At 38.7% G+C, this 20,044-nt stretch overlaps 1 protein-coding gene across 1 annotated transcript in view; it reads right to left on the bottom strand.

Moving 5' to 3' along the window:
- Window positions 1-6,800: 6,800 nt before the first annotated feature.
- NOX3 (NADPH oxidase 3) overlaps window positions 6,801-20,044 on the bottom strand; it is a 39,878-nt gene continuing 26,634 nt past the window's right edge. The window contains exons 10-13 of the mRNA XM_058020877.1: window positions 19,712-19,874; window positions 12,511-12,657; window positions 9,168-9,292; window positions 6,801-6,927 (exon numbers count right to left, since the gene is read on the bottom strand). Coding sequence (XP_057876860.1) covers window positions 6,801-6,927; window positions 9,168-9,292; window positions 12,511-12,657; window positions 19,712-19,874 — 562 coding nt within the window. The remainder of the gene's footprint in view (window positions 6,928-9,167; window positions 9,293-12,510; window positions 12,658-19,711; window positions 19,875-20,044) is intronic.

Genomic DNA, 20,044 nt, shown 5'->3' with positions numbered 1-20,044 from the left:
TCATTGTCTGCCAGAGGATCTACTTTTCAAGCGCATGTGTTATATCACAGATAGAATTCTAGTAGTAAGCAAGTGTGAATCATACTGGTCTGAAAATCAAAGCACCTGCCTTTCAAACCATGCTGCTCAAATAACAATAGAACAGAAAATAATTCAAATCAGTTTTGTGTTCATTCAGAAACCTCACAGATATTTTTAAGGGTCATGTCAAATATATGTAATACAGTCTATAGGAGAGGGAGATTGCTGTAACCGTTCAAGCTATGGTCTTTGTCCTGAAAGCCTATTTAGTCCTTGTCCTGACATTCTTTTGAGAGCTTGAGGCAAACCACTTAGCATTTCTGTGATTCAGTTCCTCAACTAAAACTGGAAGTAATACATTTTCCACCTAGCAATGACATTGTGAGAAAACGTACATTCAAAGCATTTTGAACTCCACTTAGACTTTATTCATGGCTATCTATATGTATAGCAATACAACAATCAGCATGTAACAAAGCAATGGCTACTTTATTATAAACAAGTCAGACAGTTTAGAATGTTTTCTTTCCTTTGAAGTTCAGTGTTCAATATTTGCAATATATCATTCAGCACCGGTATTGACTAACATCCAAATTCTACTGTCCTCATTCTGGCAAAAACTCTGGTTAATTTTGTTGTCTGGACTCCAAATTTGATTCTGCAGAATGCTGAGCAGATACTGTTTCTTTTAGTTTTGCTAAAAGCATTTTCAGTTCAGCCCCTCCCAGCAGCAGACCATTTTTAAAGCATTTTCAGACTCCTTTATGAAAGCACAATGTTATAGAAGGATGATGGACTTGCTTAGATAGATGTTGGGTGGCCAGCATTTGTTATTATGCTTGATGTTTCTTACTATAGATACATCTTTGTAATGCCAAACACATAATAAGATAGTTGATGTACATTCCTGTCAGAGAAATTGTACTTGGGCATATTTGTATTACACAAAGTCCAGTTCAGTCAAATCTATCTGTTCTCCCCATGATTTGTATTTGAAGTAACTTCAGTGTTGACCAGTATCACAGCATACATTTGTTTGTTTAGTCCTCAAAGCTTTGATATTAAATTCAAAGTTGTCCAACTGTGCCTCTTAACTATCTTCCTTTTGCCAGTGTGGTAAGGAATCTAAAAAAGAGTGATCTTAAATGGCTAACTCTGCATTGGTATGCATTCTGCATAGCCCTCTGAATTTTCTTAGCAGCACAAAATCTCAGAAAATTACATGGATATTTTACTAATATTAATGAGAAAATAGTGGGCATTCTTAAATTTAAACATTTTTATCTAAATGTAATTGCATGGTAATGTATAATTAATGTGTGTGAAATGTTGCAGGTTGATTATGTGCCTGAGACCTTTTGAATTTGTCTTTCATTTTTTTAACCTTTGTGAATTCCTAGAAACATGAGAACAAATACACTGTGCTTGTTACAGTAAGAGGGAATTGTGTGTGTGATATCTAAAGCAGATAGGTATCTGCAAATTTCCTGTGTGCATCCACGCTGCAACTACTGTGTGTTAGCTTCGGCTTGGGCACACATCCTTATCTTTGCTCACAAAGCCCCATTTAGTTCAGGTTTTTGACAGTAATGATTTCTGTGAAGGTTTTTGCAGCCTGAGACAGCAGCAGGAGGAAAAATGTAGCTTTTGTGCAAAGAACCTGTCTCAAGCAAGGGCACAGGAGGTTCAGCATTTAAGGCAGTGATACTGGGGAATGGTCTGCAGTACCCTGAAGACCGGGAATTTTGTCTCAGAGGACAGGCTCTTATTTGCCCTCTTTCCTCCTTATTTGCATATATCCACAGAATAAAATGTTCAGATCTGCATATTCATCGTTTGGCCAAAATAAAAGAAGATAAAAGCTCTCTCCCCAAGTCCACTTTTTTTTTTTTTTTTTTTTTTTTTTTTTTTTTTTTTTTTTGCTTAATAAAAGCTGCAAGACCATTAGAAACTAGGCCTCTTATTAGAGTGTATAAGTGCAATCTTATCTGTGTACCTTAAGGCGAGCGTGATTGTAAGTTATCTTTCATATTCAGAATTACTGTACCAGAGAATTGGTCTCTAGACAAGTATCAAGACAGTCTGGTAGTGCAATAGCTGAATAATAGAGATCAGCCTTCAGGACCCAGCCTTGAGCCTGACATCAGTCCTCTGTGCATGAGCTTCAAAGGAAACCATATTTAGTCCTCTAGGATAGTAAAAAGATTGTTTGAAGTTAGTAAAGCACATGTGTAAGTATTGGCAGGCTCAGGGCTTTTATCCTCAATGAATACAAATGTCTTACCATGTTAGAAGTCATTATTGTTTAGAGATAATAGATGCAAATATTTGAAGCAGATAGCCTTTGAAAAAATATGCTGGTTTGAGTGGTTCGTTATACTATACAACTTTTGTTTCCTTCTGTGTATTCTGAAAGGATGCTAATATATCTTTTAACGAGTTTAAGCTTTTTTTGTCCTTTCTTGCTTTTAAAAAAAAGTGTGTTTCCATGTCAACTAGCACATTTGTTCCCATATATTAAGACCCATTGTGTAATTGAGATTTTTTTTCACTGCAAGATATGACTTGTTGAAGGACAAGTAGACTCCTGTTAAATAGACCTATCTGGTTAGAGTTTTAAAGTGCAAATCATCAGCCCTCATTTGAACATATTCAGTAACTTGTAAGTAGACTTAATTGAAAAATGTGGCTGCAGCTTTGATGAAATGAACACCCAGTTTTATTTTGCAGAAATGCAGAATTTCCCAGAAAATTAAGTGATGACACAGGAGGAGTCAGAGCTGCTGCTGCAGAATAGAGGATGTGACTGAGGTGGGAGAGCCTCAACTGAGCCAGGTTACAGCACTAGGAAGGATTAGAACAGCCAGTCCTTGGTAGGGTGTCCTCCACCTTGTTTGTGGTCACCAAGGTGACTTCATGCATGGTATGTGATTGCCTGAGAAGTGTTAGGAGATGCAATGAGGTATTGCACCTTCCAGCCCATCACCTGCTATGCTGCTTTGACCCTCAAAGGTTTGCATTCTTCCTTACTTGGTTGACTATGCATGTTTCATTTGAGCTTTTTGTATTTATAGAGTGAGCTGGGTGGAAGCATTGTCAGTTATTTCTTTTTCTTTTCTCTGTTGCTGAACAAATTCAGGTAATTTTCCATCAAGCAAAAAAAACCCACTGAAATTGTTAACCAGTTGAGATTATAAATCTACCATATAATTTAGTTTATTGCTTTTCTGAAGGCAACTAAGCTGCCTTTAAGGCAGTTCTTATAAAATCTCCTGCTAATCAGAAGCACTCAAACCTTTGAAAAGTTTGTCACTTTTTTGCAGTTAACAGTATTTCCACTAAGCCATTTGATTATACCTAAAAGCAGGAAAGAAGCAGGAGAGTCCTTGTAATAGTGTTGATATGGCACAGACATCCTATGATGGATTTTCTGTTAAGAGTGGCAGTTTCTCTTCAATATTTTAGTGTAAACTAAGGAACAAATTTACTAAAATAGTTTCTACTCCATACAGCTTAGGAGAAGGGGGAGAAGGGGGAAAGCCAGAACATATAAGCCCATGTATTTCAATTTACGATTCCTAGTGAATAAACTTAAATTATCATAACAAAACTTCAATCATTATAATAGCGGTCTTTTTATTGTAAGAGCCAAAGTAATTAATCTGTATATTTATGATCCTTGTCTGTGATTAGTTTTCTGTCACAGGATGTGGTGAGTCTGTGCTGTTATGACTATATTTTATTTAATAATATTTTCCTACACAGTGCTGAACACTTCCTGCTGAAGCAGCTGAATGGACAAATCCATGAAGATATCTTTCATTTTCCCTGACAGTGAATGATTTTTCCATATATAAACATAATAATAGAGTCGTTACATATGCACTCACATTATCATAGCTGCTGTGTGCTCAGTGTTATTCAAAACAAGGCAGGAAGCCAAATTTTCCTAGTTTCCATTTTGATTCAAATTGTATTTGTAATAAAGGGATTTTCATTCAACCTAAATGCAGTTTCATCCTCATCCAACAAACCTCCCCACTTTTTTTAAAATTATTATTATTTTTCCTTTATTCTAGGTCACTCAGTCTTGATGCAAGAGAAATTCTCCTCTGGTGGTGATAACAGCAGTGCTACTCAATGAACTATAACAAGGGCTCTAAATGCATCTCCTGTAGCATACCACAGTGATTTGCAAAAGTGGGAATAAATCAAAGCAGTGAAGAGATGCCATGTTGAGCCAGAAGCTAAATGTTACATCTTGTTGCATGAGGCTGGGGGGAGAACAGATCCTGTTTTTCTGGCAGCACAATATCTTTGTGCTTGTTACCTCCGATCCAACCCCATTAAGACAATCATTCAGAATCTGCAGGAAATTGTCACCTCTTTCTTTCATGCAATGGCAGCTGTTATTGGTGCCTACACACATTTCTCATTTCCTTCAAGATTTTCAACACACATAAAAAAAAAAAAAGCTTAATTTATATTAGAAAATGTGTCAGCTTACCCTGAGGCTCAGCATGGGCACCAGGGGAAAAAATAAAAGATAAATGCCTCTAGGTGAACTGGCAGAGGCTCTAATTCTCTCCTCACTCTACTGCTAACACAGTATGCTCTGCATTAATCATTTCACATAGGCAGGCATTTAAAAAAACTTCAACTATTTTAAAACAAAGATGCGTTGCCCTAAACTTAACAATAATAATACAACTGTATATTGTGGAACAATTTCAGTTCACACACACCATATCCCCTAGTAGAAGACATATAAAACAAATTATCTGTCATAATTTTCATTGTTCTGTTTCTTTTGTCTATGCAGTTATGTCCCCTCTAGTGGGCATTTTTTGCCTGTGGGTAAGGATACATATGTAATGTTGTCATCTGTTTGTCATTCAAATGCTGACATACACAGGATGTTTCCTATCTCCCATTTTTATCATGTGGCTGGATAAATGCATTATGTGGTCCTGGTGAACTGTTACACCTCAGTCCAACTCAAATATAGAGTGGTTTTACTCTCTGTGCTGAGATAGAGGGAAATATTTTTTCTCCCTTTTGTATCTTATGGAATGTTATGTGATGGGAAGGGAGTGGACAACAATCAAATGAGGAGGTGGTGGACTGGAGCAACAAATAAAGTATACAGGACGATGTGAACAGGAGAGATGCCACAACCAAAAAAAAACAGGGCAGAAGGGGTCTACTCCTAGGTATCCGCACAAACTAGAAAGTGTCTACGGAAAAGCAGGGTGAGGAAAGATCTAACACCTCTTTTTGAAAACTCACATGACTGGATGCCTTTCTAAAGTGCATGTACACTAATACACGTGGCATGGAGAGGACACAGGAGGAATTCAATGCCTAGAAGTTTCCCATGCAGTGTGGTCCTGTGAGAGGACCTGAGAGAAGAGGGGTCCAGGGGAACTGGAGGATTTTCAAGAATCACCTTCTGCAGGTTCAAATATGATCCCTCTTGCTGTGGACTAAGCCAAAGGTGGTGGGAGATCCATATGGTTGAACAATTCCCTCCTGACAGAACTGAGGCACAAAGGGAGGCATACAAGAGGTGGAAGCAAGGGAAGATGATGCAGGGAATATAGAGACAATGAGTGGGCAGGGATGGGGTCAGCAAAGCCCATTGGGAGTTAAATCTGGTGAGGGAAGAGGAGTTGCTGTGCATGCATCAGTAGCAAAAGGAAGGCCAGGAAAATGTTGCTTTGCTGCTGATTGGGGTGGGGAACTTGGCAACCAAGGCCATGGAAAAAGATAGAGGTACTCAATTCCTGTTTTGCTTCAGTTCTTACAGATAAGGTTGACATTCAGAGATCCCTGGCCTCTCAGGCAAATGGGAAGATCTGAAAAAATTCATGCTTATCCTCAGTAAAGGAGAAACAGGATAGGGATATTTTAAGCAAGTCCATGGAAGCTGATGGCATGCATCCACAAGTGCTGAGGGAACCTGCCATTCTTTATTTTTGAATAGTCATGCTGATGGGAGAAGGTTCCTGAGGAATGGAAGAATGCTGATGTCACTCTTCTCTTCACAGAATCAACTCTGAGCAAGAGGTTTGGAGTAGAAGCCAGGGGTGCCTTCCCACTCAGTCATTCTGTCATGAAGCTTTTTCCCACAGTTTCAGCTGCATGTCTCATGAGATCCATTTGCTGAGTGGAAAATATTTCCGTAGTTCCCTTAGCCTATTAAGCCTAAGTACATATTAGTCCATGGGATACACAGACACCATTCCCATGGAAATGACAGGTTTAAATGGTGCATAGCTTGGTAGGGCAATACAAATGTGCTCCTTTGTAATTTGACAGGGTGTATAGAAATACTGTTGCTGTGGTACAAAATGTAATGTGGATATGGATGTGTGTGCAGTGGGAGTGTAAAATCAGAAAACCAGGAAGGAAATGCTTTCAATGGGCATGATTTAAACTGCAGGGATGTACTGCCTGCAATCTACACAACAGCAAAGTACAGCTCTGAGTATCCATTTTACTCATGCCTTTTTCTTCAAAGGTTATGGTTTGTGTGTGTTTTCACACAGGTGTAGAGGGATTCACAGGATCATTAAGTAAGCAAGGATAAGGCTAAGGAAGGGGTCCAAATCTTTAGCTGCCATAGATGGCATTTTTCTACTGAAGTCAATACACCTATTTCAATTTGCAACTCTTAATATCCGGCCTGGATGCTGCAGAATGAGTAGAGGATAGGAGAAGATGGGAAAAAAAATACACAGTCTGGTAATATCTATTATACAGCTAAGAAGTACAGCCTAGAAACTTTCTTTGTTATAGTGAAACTGAACTCCTCTTGGATCAGCTGACGAATATGAGTTGCATGTCTTCTGCAGGATCTTAGAGAGAGCCTTGGGTCCACAGAAGAACACACCAATGCTGTTGCTGGAATTACAATAACACCAACAACAAACGTGAGAGTAGCAGGGGAAATGGATACAACTGTGCTTTTTGGCTGCCTTCAGCTTTGCATCTTTTCAAATGGCTTCTTGAGAAATACATTTGAAAAATCTTGCGTTACTGTATACTTTGTGTTATGTACTGTATAATTAGTGTTGCTACGTTAGAGTATAATAATTTTAATACTTTCATGTTTATTATGTCTCATTACATTATTTATTAGATTGCTGTATTAGAGGTCACAAAATGTTTTAAATGGTAACTGTTTGGTTTTGATCTTCACAGCTTTTTCAGAGAGGCAAACATACTGCTTGCACTGAAAATTTTAAGTGCTTTTTCTCCAGCTGAGTTAATTTTTTCCTAAAAAATTATACAAAATGCTCAGTTACTTCTGAGTTTTCTTCCCCTGTCTGTCCCCCCACCCCAGCCCCCATGCCACCTAATCTAACACTTTTCTGCCCACAGACAATTTTTAAATTGATGATTTAATAACAACATTTGTAAATAGGTACTTCTTATAAAATAAGGACGTGACAAATGTAACAAACAATTGCATTCATACGTGCACGAGCACGTAGGAAGCTGGTAACCTGGCAGCCTGCTAGAAACTGCCCAAAGGGTTTGCCTATAAGCACACTACACATATTGCTTTAAAACATGTATGCAGACACAGATTCACAAATGTGCTGTGCTGCTGGGGAAAGATCAATCTGCAGAAATGCAGAGGAAGTGACAAGTGATAGAATGAGTTTAAAAAGGTTTGTTCCTGCAAAGGAGGGGCTGTGGATATGATTCTGGAGCCCAAGCTGTAGCCCCCAGAAGTCACGCCCAAATTGTTCTGCTGCTCAATTGCACCAGGTTTAACCTGAAGTGGTGCATTCCTGCTAATCTGCTAAAAGACGCTGCTGCAGCCAGGGGGAACTATGTCAACCTAGGCACAGGGACTCAAAATTTATTCAGATCCTAAAAGCTGATTGTTTCATCACACAGTAGAAACTCTTCTGTTTGACTCTTGAATCTTTTGTAACTCAGAGCAAGGAAAATCAGGGTATTCTTTTCTCATAAGGAATCCTTATTTCATGCAAGGTTTTCTTTAAAAGGTTCAACATTGACCGTAAACATGGACATATAGGCTCACAAAAAAAATTTGAGATTTTCCTGTCAGTTTAGGACTGGCTTTCTATGGAACTACCTCAAGATCCAGTAGGGAAAGCTAATGCCCATATCCCCCTGAGCAGCAGAAAAACATTTTTATCTCATCTGTACTTACAGCTGCAGAAGTAACTAATGTTAAAAAGTAATGTTTCAACTATAACTTTAAAAGCTCTGTTTATATAGTAGAATCCCTATGAAAGGTCTTTCAAAAGTCATATTTTCTATTCTTGGCCTTTTTATGCTTTTAATCTTTCATATTTCCTGATTGTATTTATTTTGACCTCCATCAACTGAATTCTCTATTACTGTTATTTTTGCAATTTTATGGTATTCTTGTAGCTTACTGTATTCTCTTTGATCTCCTCCCTTTCAGCTTTTTCTTGGGTCTTTTTCATCTTTTAAAAGAAGTTTTCTGCTTTTTCTTTTTGTATCTCTGTCTTCCAAGTGCACGCCTTTATTTTACATTAGCAGGTAAATGTTTGGAAATCACAAAGTCACAAAGATTCTGGAATTTTCTACTGCTGAACACAAAATATTTCAAATTCTTGCTTCAAAGGCGTTCAGGAACAAAGAAGCTTTTCTCAGACCACTAGCAAATCCACCAAGTTCAAATGAACTGTCTTTGCCAGCAGAGATGAACTAATAACAGAACAGCATAGTCTTGCAAGAGCGGCCAAATATGTTAGGGGAACGAACATATCCTTGACATCATAAGAAAAAAAATCACAGTTTATCTCTTTAATAACCATCTTCAAGGGAAATTAATGCTACTTTGTCCTTTGTGCAGAACAGTAATTGGATTGTGTGTTTCAATTATATCTGGACAAAGGCCAGGATATTGAAATACTTCTAAATATTAGATTTTCTTGTCCAAAAATTAGATTTTATTGGCATTCTCTTTCCGAGATTTCTTCATTAAAATCTTCATTAAGCATAAATCTTCTTTCCACACAGCAAAAAAGAAGAAATTGTTTTAAAAGGGTCATTTAGAAAGGTTTGCTCTCCCCTCCTCCCACTGTTTATGCTGAGAGAAGAGTTATCTAACAAGGTTAGAAACCAGCCTGCCTTACCTAGGATGGTTTTCAGCTAGTTTCTTGAACTCATTGTCCCAGTTTGGCCTTCCATACCAGGTTTTCTGTCTCAAACCAGTAATTACATCCATCTTGTCATCACAATGTAGGGCTATGTGAGTAGCCTAGAGGCAAATTTACAAGATAATAATATTAGAGTAAAAAAACTGTATTCCAAGTGAGAGGCAACAGCAATGATGCTGGGAAAGATGGAATGACGGACAGGACACTCTGCAATTATCAAATGAGGAGAGGAGAGGGAGAGGGAGAGGGAGAGGGAGAGGGAGAGGGAGAGGGAGAGGGAGAGGGAGAGGGAGAGATGAGTATTTGAAAGTTCACAATATTACTAGAATTGTGAAAAGCCTTTCCAAAACCCCTAAGAGCCAAGTCCAGAGCATTCTGGTGCTGATGGAAAACCCAGTGGATATACCAGCTCAGCAGGGGTAAAAACAGGGGTCCAGTGGAGGACGATAAAGATGATGAGGGGTCTGGAGCACCTCTCTTATGAGAAGAACTGGGCCTGTTTAGTCAGGAGAAGACTGAGAGGGGATCTCATTAATTCATGTAAATCTTTCAAAGACAGCTGTCAGGAGGATGGTGCCAGACTATCTTCAGTGGTGTCCAGTGGCAGGATGAGGCTCAATGGCCATAAACTCAAACACAAGAAGTTTCATCTCAACATGACGAAGAACTTCTTTATCCTGAGGGCAGCAGAGCACTGTAAAAGGCTGCCTAGGGAGGTTGTGGAGTCTCTTTCTGGAGACATTCAAAGCCCAGCTAGGCAAGTCCCTGTGTAACTTGCTCTAGGTGACCCTGCCTTGGCAGGGGAGGTTGGACTGGAGGCTCCATCCCTAACAATTCTGTGGCTCTGTGTACAACCCTCAATGTTTTGAATTTTCTCCTCAGGGAGAGGTAGGTACAGAAAGCGGATCACCTCAGGTGAAGCACTGAACCAAGTGAGTTTCTCAGCTCCCAAGTGTCAGAAAAAAATCCTTATTTTCATGGGCATTTACTGTCCTTCACCTTCTATACTGCTGTGCTGTCTGGGTACTTCCCAGGTGCATTTAAAAACCAAAAACCACTGTCACTCCTAACTGTACTGCTCTTGTGTAGGAGTAATAGGCTTGTTTCCACTACAGACTATCATCATTGCTGCCACTATCAAGAAATTAACAGAGGAAAGTAAGTTAATAATGGAGTTTGCATTTAGTCCAGGCCCTAGCATGGACTAAGTTTCATAATCATCTTTTGCAGAAGTGGTTGCTGAAATTTAGATCCATTTTGTAGGAATACTATATATTTCTTCTTCTAATGATCTTCCATGTTCCTTACCAACACAATTATTCTTGTCAAGCAAAGTTGTTACAAGAGATTGTGTTTCTAAAAGCTTCTTCTTATTAGTTTGAGCCACTGTCATGAAGGATTTGGAATAGTCTAAGAAAGACCTTAAAGTGTTTGGTAAGAGGGGGAGGTAGAAAACTGCAGAATTTTTGAATTGTTTGCAGCAAAATTGTCCCATTGATAAGATGGGGTGTTCTCATTAAGTGGAAGTTTCCCAGGATTTTTGATATTAGCCTTTGCAATAGCTCAGAGTGCTAAGGTTGCCTAGGAGTCCCAGGGGTATTGCAGGGACTTGTCCGAGCAGAGGCAGACCTTGTCAAGCCTCATCTGCTTGACCATCTGCTGCCAACATGGAATCTGCAAAGAGCTCAAAGCATTGAACAAACATGCCTGAGGAGTAGACACGTGTCAGAAAAGGAGGGTGTACTAGAAGGTTTAAAATGCCCTTCTTCCTCCTTGATTTCAACTTCACTTGACCACTGGTCACCTATATGGTGAGACAGGGAGAGAACCCTGAGAATGTTGTTTTGTTTTTTTGCCAGGGGAGAACTAACATATCATTCAAATATTACTGGTGCAGAAGCTCAAATTTTGAGGAGTGATGAACAGGAATTTACTAAAAATAAAGTCCTATAAGATTAGGGAGCTTTGTGTGTATCTGAAGAAGATGATGTTACTGAGCATAGTGCCCAGGACAGAGTGGGAGAAATAGCCACTGAAGAACCTTCCTCTGACAGGAACTGAGAGAGATCGTGGGGTTGAAGAGAGGAAGAAGTCCCTTCGGAAAAGTGCAGGGCACACAAGTGAAGACAGACAGACACCCACTATTGTCAAGAACCATTGTCACCCTACCTGACTTCTGGCCTGATATTTGCCCAAGAGGGAAGTGAGGTGATAGTTGAAAGATGAGGGCAGCTTTGTGGTTTTTAGGTTCCCCAATAGCTTCTTTAAGAGCAGGTTTTAGGTAACACCCTATGATATTGCTAATGCAGAGCAGTAGTTTCTATAACTGCCATATACTTCACAATGGGAGTGGATTTTTCTGAATACAGCTTTATGCACATACCTCATTACTTGACAGAAACTCTAAGGAAAGCAAAAAGAAACAATGGGGGTTTTGTATCAGCAGAGGCAGAAAAGGAAAAGCCCTATGAAATCTGTATTTTTTTCATCTCTACTAGGCAGTCCTTCATTCAACAGAGACAGCAGGAAATAAAACAGTAGAGCAAAGACTTCCCTGTTAGAGTTTTTCTGGCAGGTGCCTGACTTATCACTGCATGATCTGAGTGATCCATTAAAAAGGGAAGAGAGAGAGAGAGAAAAAGAAAATCAACACTTTTGTGTTTAGCTAAAGACTAAAGAGGTTGAATAATATTGACCCAGTCTAAGAATTAAGTGCCTGAGGTGGTATGATCCAATGAAATTATGAGATGGCAAATTTAAAGTCAATCAGAGAAAATGTCTTTTCAAACAACATGAATTAGACCATGGAGTTGGTTGCCAAAATTTTCAAAGTGTAGTACTTTACAAAAATGCACTGGATACATGTATATGTATATGTATATGTATTTATGCATATATATATATAGGGATTACTACAACAGAAGTTGTATTAAATAATAAGAGTAAATGAAACCTACACTTTTTAGACAGTTGTCAATATTTCAGCACAAAAATGACAGAATCTAATGAAAGACTGTTCCTAAGACATAGACAAAATATCCCTTGATGAGCTCCTGAAAGCTCTCTGCGCTTTTCTGTGAGACTCCTGGTAACCATCTTTACCCAAGACAAGATGCAGGATTGGAAGAATCCCTGGCTTGATTTCTCCATTCCTGTTTTCCTAAATGTGAGATGTAAACAGACGTCTTAGGATCTTCATATTTACAGTTATTTTTCTCTCTGCTTCATCCATCATTTATTCAGCTGTTCTTGTTCCATATGTTACCATACTGGAAAAGCAAGGTACATTAACTCTGACTTGTAACAGTTTCATTATTACCTGACTTTCATCCCAGCCAGTAAGAAATATGTGATAGCTTAGAAAATCATTTTTCCATTTTTCAGCCATTTTTGTTTCCAAATGGAAAAGAAGATCAGCAAACCACTCAAATGCTGATGGGTCTCGACAAATCCAGTAAAAATAAACCTGTCAAATAAAGTAAAGAGATTAAACAAGAAGCAAACTTTCAACAAAACTTCCTAATTACTTGCTCAGCTCATTAACCATATAGTGTGTGGATCTTCACCACAGTAAATTTATAGTAAACATAATTGAACATCATTTTGACATTTTAAAATTTTGATTGTCATCTTAAACAATGAGTGAATTAATGAATATTAATGTGCTAGTTTAAATAGGCAATGGGCAAGCTTCCCATAAAGCCCTGCCAGTGCATCTCTGCTTTGACATGTAATACCTAGCCCTTCATTTCTTGCAAATAATTTGATGATTATTTGAAATTTTGGATTTATTTAGTTTTAGTTTTATTCAGCATTGAAGCAAGGAATTCCTTGTTTCTCAAGACCTTATGCCATAGGCTAACTCTTGATGTTGCCAAAAGGTATTTGAGTTTTCAAGTCATATGCCCTGTATAACACAGGTGAGAAATAGTCCCTATTCCTTTTTTAAAAATGTATTTCATGTTTAATTTGGAGCATCTAGTTCCTAGGGAAACCTGAAACTGAATTTATAGTTGCCAAAGGGGTAAAATGAACTACTATTCCATGATTTGTTTTCTATTGTTTGAAACTCTCCTTCTATCAAAAACTGACACAATTTATCTCATCTAGATTTTACTAGTTTCACTTTTCATCTTTTTTGTTTATTATCTGTTGGGTTGGAGAGCCTGCTATCAAAGTTTTGTTCTACAAGTAGAAATTAGAGATCAAGTCATCCTACAATTGTGTCTATAGCAAACTAAATGTTTCTGCCGCTGAGAGGCATCCTTCAATCATTGCTATGACTTATTTTTCCTACTCTATTGCAGTAAATCAAAAACATAGCAGAGTTTGCTGTTTTTTGATTTTTTTTTAAAGAAAGAAGCTAATTTATTAATATCTTGGCATAAGGTAATGCTTGCATAGGAAAAAAACCCTTTCAAATAAGACTGTTAGTCATTGTCCATATGATGATGAGTTTCTATTTCAAGAGTCCTTCCTCTGGCATCTTCAGCTGGAACAGTAGGAGCCCACAAGAACCTTTTTCTGCCCAGTTTTTATAGCCAGCTGGCCCAGGGATCATTGTGACCACTCCTGCAAGTGCATGATCTATTGTGATCAGTTGTCTTAACTGCGTATAAAGCACCTTCTAACTAATTAGCTATTTCTAGAAGGCTGTCCTATATGACCACTTCTGCAGGATTGGTTTCTGATGACCATGTGCAAATGTCTTGTCTGTGTACAAGTTAATAAAATTTGCAGTAGGAACTGCCTCAGCGCTGATGAAATTCCCTTGTCAGGATCTTATCAGTGCACTGAAACTCAGTCACTCTTAGATCCATCAGGAATGACCTTAGGGAGTCTTCAGCACCATCATGATTTCCCAGTTGGAAATCTCCTCTCACAATGTGTGCTGTGTGGAGGACTGGGACCAGTCCATCCCCTGGTTTCAGCTCAGTGCCTTGTATGAAGCCATTACAGATATGGAGACAACTCAGCTGTGACTTCCTGTCCTACCCAGAGGATGAATGCCTGAAACTCCCAGGCTGTCTGTCCAGGCACTGCCCTGATGGCAGTCTGAAGCACAGTTACAAGATAAGTGTGATTGCAATTCTTATTACTCAGATTCTGCAGCTCTTGCCGCACACTCTAGCGTTATTTTGACCAGATGGTGCCAAACCTCAAACGGGCCTCTGCAGGCTGGGTATTTTCAAAATTTATCCAAAGAAGAAATTCACAAACATGGAGGAAGTCTAAAACTACGCCGTTTCAGATGTGAAAGGAACAGCAGGAAGGACAATGTATAAGTTTATAAAACCTGAATGATTGGAACTTATTTTATTATGACTGTGATTTTCATTTTGTTGAAAAATCCTTTAGCTTTCTCCAACTCATCTCCTTCTCTTCTCACCAGCCCCTCTGTCTTTTATTGTACTGCAATATCAAAGGTGATCTGGAAGGCATGTTTCCAAGGCAATCATTAACTCTTTTCCACAGAATCAATGGGGTAAAAATGCGTATTGGACACTTCTGAAATGAAAAACCAGAGAAAGAAACCAGAAAGCTATAAAGAGATTTCCCAAAGATTTAATATATTCGGTTGTCAGACTTCTGGTAAGGTGGTGGGAGAAAAATGTGGTAATACCATGCTTCAGTGGAGATTTGGTGAAAGACACTAACAGTAATTTGAGATGTTTCCTAGATCTGAGTGTACTGTAAGAGACCATCTGTGGTTTATGTAAGAAATATAAATGATGTATGATCCCAGAAACAGAGATAAGGCATTCAGGGTTAAGTAGGGTATTTTTACAGCCCAGAAATAAGACTGTCTGTGGAACTTTAGTACTAACCATCTTGGCTGTTTGCTTTTTCCCCTTCTGTTTCAATATTTTGCCTTAAATATGACCTCATTGCTTTATGGAGGGGGGGTTGCTGCTGATTTACCCTGGCATAGGTTATGAGGAAAAAGCAAGGCCACTGATGTTCTAGAATTTCAAATTTGTGGCCAACAACAGCATTATTTTAAATTACCAAAACTAGGTAAACTTTATAGCCTTAACCTGTATGTAGCTTTTTTGTGTCTGAGTCCTAAAGTTGTTCTATATACTCAGCACCTCGAAAATCAGCCCACTGAGTGCTGTCAGTCTGTATCACACCATAGCTGTTGATTTGTAGTGAGAAATTTCTTCCCCCAGACTCTACTTGATCATCTTATTTCTCAAGTTTTTTCAGCAGTGCATTTGATGGAAATGTATATTTAGTACACGTGTGTGGAGAGGAGGTATGTGTTTCTAAATGAGAAAAGAAATGTTCATGGGGTAGCAACTGGGAGCATGTGGGCAGGACTGGGAGATAAGCGCATTCAGCGAAGGAGGAAGGCAAGCTAGCCAATGAGTTGAGACAATACAGTCTTCAAACTGGGGAGCTGGTTTCCAGAACAGCAGACTATGCCTCTTGAAGGAATGCTTTTAGCTGTTTGCAGGCCTGGCTGTCACAGGAACAGCCAGTCCCACTGGTTGGAACAAGCCACCTCTGGCACACTCCTCTAAGGAGAGAATGCAACTTTCTGAAGCTGCAAAAATTCCTTAAGCTCATCCCACGACACCCATTGTGTTGCCTCTGATTTTCACATTAAGTGGTGGCAGGCATTTGGTGATGCAGAAATACTGTTATTGTTAGAAGAAGTATTTTTGGCTGTGATTATAATCTTAGAAAGAAAAGAGATAGTGAAGAAGCATGGCCTATGGGTAAAAGGAATTAGTTTCCCTTAGATCAAAGAGGACTTATAGTCTAATATGCTAAAATAAATGGTGTTTACAAAGAAGTCTTCCTTTCTTTACACTGACTGCCCATAGCATAGCACAACATATTACATATATAATTAAAATACAATAAATGCACCAAAAAATTAATCCTTATTAAAACAGTAGAATAAAGTAGCTCCAGTGCATTTATATAATTAAATATTATTCTGAATCCTGTTTTTTTCTTGTAAGCCTCATGCTATTAACTGACTCCAATTTAGGACCCTTAAAAATCTGGTTTAGATTTATGTTTCATTAGTCTCCACCCACCCTACTGCCATCAATTGCATTTATCAGCTTGATGGCTTGCCCAAGTAAACTGTCTTAAATTTTCCAAGTGCTCTTTTTGCAAATTGAGTTAGATGCAGTATTGCTATTAATCAGATCAAAGCAGGGGTTTGAATAGTTGCTTATTTCTGCAATGCTCTTGCAATTCATGGATATTTATCCTTCAGTTTTCCACATCCTGTATTTTGTACAATGGACAAGAGCAAGAGCTGTGTTACCTCTTTGCTCTAAGGTGAAAGAACATTCTTTGTAAATCAGCTTCCATCATGAGGATAGTCATTAGTAATTATCTGTTGGCGAGCATTCATCTGTTTCTCCCTGCTCCCTGAGGGCAGAGTTGGAGCTGCAGCTCTGGGCAAAGCCAGCTTTTCACTTAAGGAGTGTCAGAGAAGGACACCCCTCTTCCCTGTCCCTTGCTGCTCTCTCCTAGGCATGAATACCACTGCAAAAACCTCCTGCACCTGCAGGTGGGCACCTCCCTGCAAGACTCCAGTCCTTCATGCTCTTGGGTATACTGCATTACCTGTGGGCTGCAGCATACAAAAACAAACAAACAAACAAAACAACAACAAAAGAAATCTCAGAGGTCATGCAGGAGGGGGCGTTTGGCAGCCTACAGGAGGCACTGACTTAGGGTGGCAGCAAACGGCCTTTCCCATAAATGCATAACAAGGTTCAAAATCATATTCCTAAATTTGAGGCAAAAAGCTTAAACTGTTATCAAAAAAGATCAGAAAGGTGGTTACATTTGACAGAAGAAGGAGCCTAGGTTTTTAGGCCTTCGAGACAAGATTTTTGTGCAGGACTGGAGACTGGGGCAGATATTTACCTCAGGTGTGGAAGTCGGTCCCAAAGCAAATGGAAGAGGCTGATTGTGTTTTCCTCTCAGTAGGTAGCTGAACTGCCACAACATGCTATGGTTGTTTAAGGTATACATGGATTCAAAAAACAATTAGACTACTTCATGGAAGAAAAAGCCACAAAGGGATATTAAAGACAGAAGTACAGCTCTTGTATCAAGGAGTTACTGAGCTACAAGTCACTCAATGGTGAGGAAGTGTCCTGTAAAACCAATCACCATCTGATTTTTCTGGTGTCTATACTTTTCCCTAGGTGTTCATGAAGAGCCACCATTGGAGACAGGACATGGGGCTAGATGGATATTTGGTGTTACTAAATAGGATCTTTCTTATGTCTTTTGTAGGGAAGAGAAAGTGGATGTTTGGTAACACTAGAATCTGGTGGATCAGTACAATTTTATCAATTTCAGTAGCAATTGATCTGAAAAATGAGACCACTAGTGTGAAAAAAATAAATTGTATTATGCATAACTAGAGCCAGTAGAAACTTTCCAGCCATGCCTGGTAGTACATACAAAAAATTATGGGGAAATGAGGGCTCTAAGGCTATTTAATTGTGAAGAATCAATTAGATAAATGTATACTCCTTTTGATTTGTTGGTTTTTTTAAATTATACAGCTGCAGACATTATGGAAACTATGAGTATTTATATCTCAACCATATGTGGGCAACACTAAGAAATATTAGTTCAATAACCGTAATGATAGCTGTACTCAAATCAAAACGAAGTTGTTAAAAAAAAGAAAAACCTCTTATTTATTTCCTTAATAGACATTTCTATGGTACTCATCATGGCAAAAAGAGAGTGCTGAATACTTTGAGGAAGATTAAATTAGTTGTAATTATACTACAAGTGGAAGCTTTTAACCAATGGAAAAAAAAAAAAATTGGAGCTACCCTGAGATTAATCGCTCTCACTGCTAAATTTTTTTAAGTAATGCTGTGAACTTCCCCATGACCTTTCATCCACACTTTCAAAATATTTTACAAGCACTGATGAAATTTAGCCTCATAACACCTGTGAAAAATAAACATTGCTATTCCCACTGCACCAGTAATGAAGCCAAGATATAAAGAAAAGTAGAAATCCTGATAATTTTGTATTTCACAAGAATTCAGAAAAACCAAACTCTATAGTAGAAAACCATGGCAGAATGCATGATGCATTTATTTTTGCAGGCACATTTAGCCAAAATTCTCCCTAATTCTCCCTATGAATGAACACCTTTAAGTATTCTATTGATGCATTGTTAAATTCTGTTCTTTTCCCCTTAAGATAACAGCAATGACAATAATAACAACAACACTTTTACTTGTATACAGGTAGAATATACATAATCTACATATATAAAGTTTGTATGCATGTGTGTAGCTCTTCTTCCAGTGAAAAAGATCATCCTGGTATAATCATAGTGTTTGCAAATACACTTCTTTTCCCAAATAGCATATATTTCCATTTTTATTTCCCTCCCTTCTCAGTGCTTTCTCTGCCTCAAAGATCCCCCCTGGCAATTTGAACCTGTCCTCAACTCCTCAGTTACTAAAATCCCAGATGCTTTTTCAGTGGCAGCTCATCATTAAGATGCCAGTTTTAACACTCTTTCATTTAAAAAGATCAGCCCCTTGGTCCTGCAATCGGCTCCAAATGTATTGACCCTTTCAGAGATCTGTCTCTTCCAATGCAATTTCAATGTTTGTCCTTAAATGTGAAATGTTGAAAGTTCCTGATTCAGCTTTTAAACTGGAAAATGGCCTAAAAGTTGTAAGGTCCACAAGCTACCACTTGCCATTATAGATATGGAAGAGAATGTCTAATGCTGATTTTTTTCTATGCTACCTTCTTGCCCTCGCCTCACTTCACCTTTTATCTCTTCTTCACCTATAGTCCCCAGTGCTGCCTCACATGCCATTAGCAGAAGGTATGTAACAGGTTAGAAAATTAAGAGTGTGTTAATTAATTTGGTGCCATCTTTACCTTATAGATCTGAACATATTTTTTTCAACAAAATAATTAAAGTGGTGCGAGGGAGTAATATGCATTTTGATATATGCATCTCATCCAGAGCTTAAATGCCTTTTATATTCCTTCTGTGCTGGTTAATATCCCAACTTTGCAATGTGAGAAAAGCAGCAAATGGTTGCTGAATGCAGCCTTCTGGACCAGGACATGCTGCTGAAGGACCCTCGTGAAACTTGCACCTGGGCAAAGAGCAAGTGCTGCCCTTCCCTTCTGATTGAGATGACATTGCAGGATTTATTTTTCATAAGAAAGAGGCGAAGTTTCTCTTGTAGAAACTGTCTAGCTGCAAAAAACATTCCACAGTTATCTCCAGTTGCTATTGAAAATCTGATCCTTCAAATTTTACTGAAAACATTGCAGCTTGGGCTACCTCCTTTCTTCGAGAATGACACTGAGTTCGGGGGACTTCACCCCACAGCAGTTCCTAAGAAAACTGGAAAGGGAGTGCCTGCATCTCAGAGCAAGTCAAAGCACTCAAGTGAGACTCTGGCTTTGAATTGCCTCTCTCCCCTGGCTAAGTAGGCTCACTTGTGGAACTTTTTAATGAAGCAATAAACTTTTCCACCTACCTTCTGCAGTGCCAGTACTGTGTTAAGGTTGCAGCATTTGTACCAAATGGATTTTAAAATAGAGGCAAATGGTGTGACTCCAATTCCTGCTGCAATGCACACACTGACTCGGTAGTGGAAGATGTCTGTGGTTGCAGATCCATATGGTCCATCCACAGCCAGTCTACAGCAAAAAAACATTCAGGCAGGAGTCAACAACACATAAAGTGACAGAAAGGTTAACATTTGTTGGGCTACACATTGTCAGAACTGAATTTCTGTTTAAATAAAAGAGAAAATACATGTCTAAGGCAGCCCATAAATTGCTCATACAAAGACATTTAATTTTCAGTG

Source organism: Melospiza georgiana, chromosome 3 (assembly GCF_028018845.1).
Source record: "Melospiza georgiana isolate bMelGeo1 chromosome 3, bMelGeo1.pri, whole genome shotgun sequence".
NCBI lineage: Eukaryota > Metazoa > Chordata > Aves > Passeriformes > Passerellidae > Melospiza > Melospiza georgiana.
The sequence above is the reverse complement of the archived record's forward strand: the minus strand, read 5'-3'. Positions and strand labels throughout refer to the sequence as shown.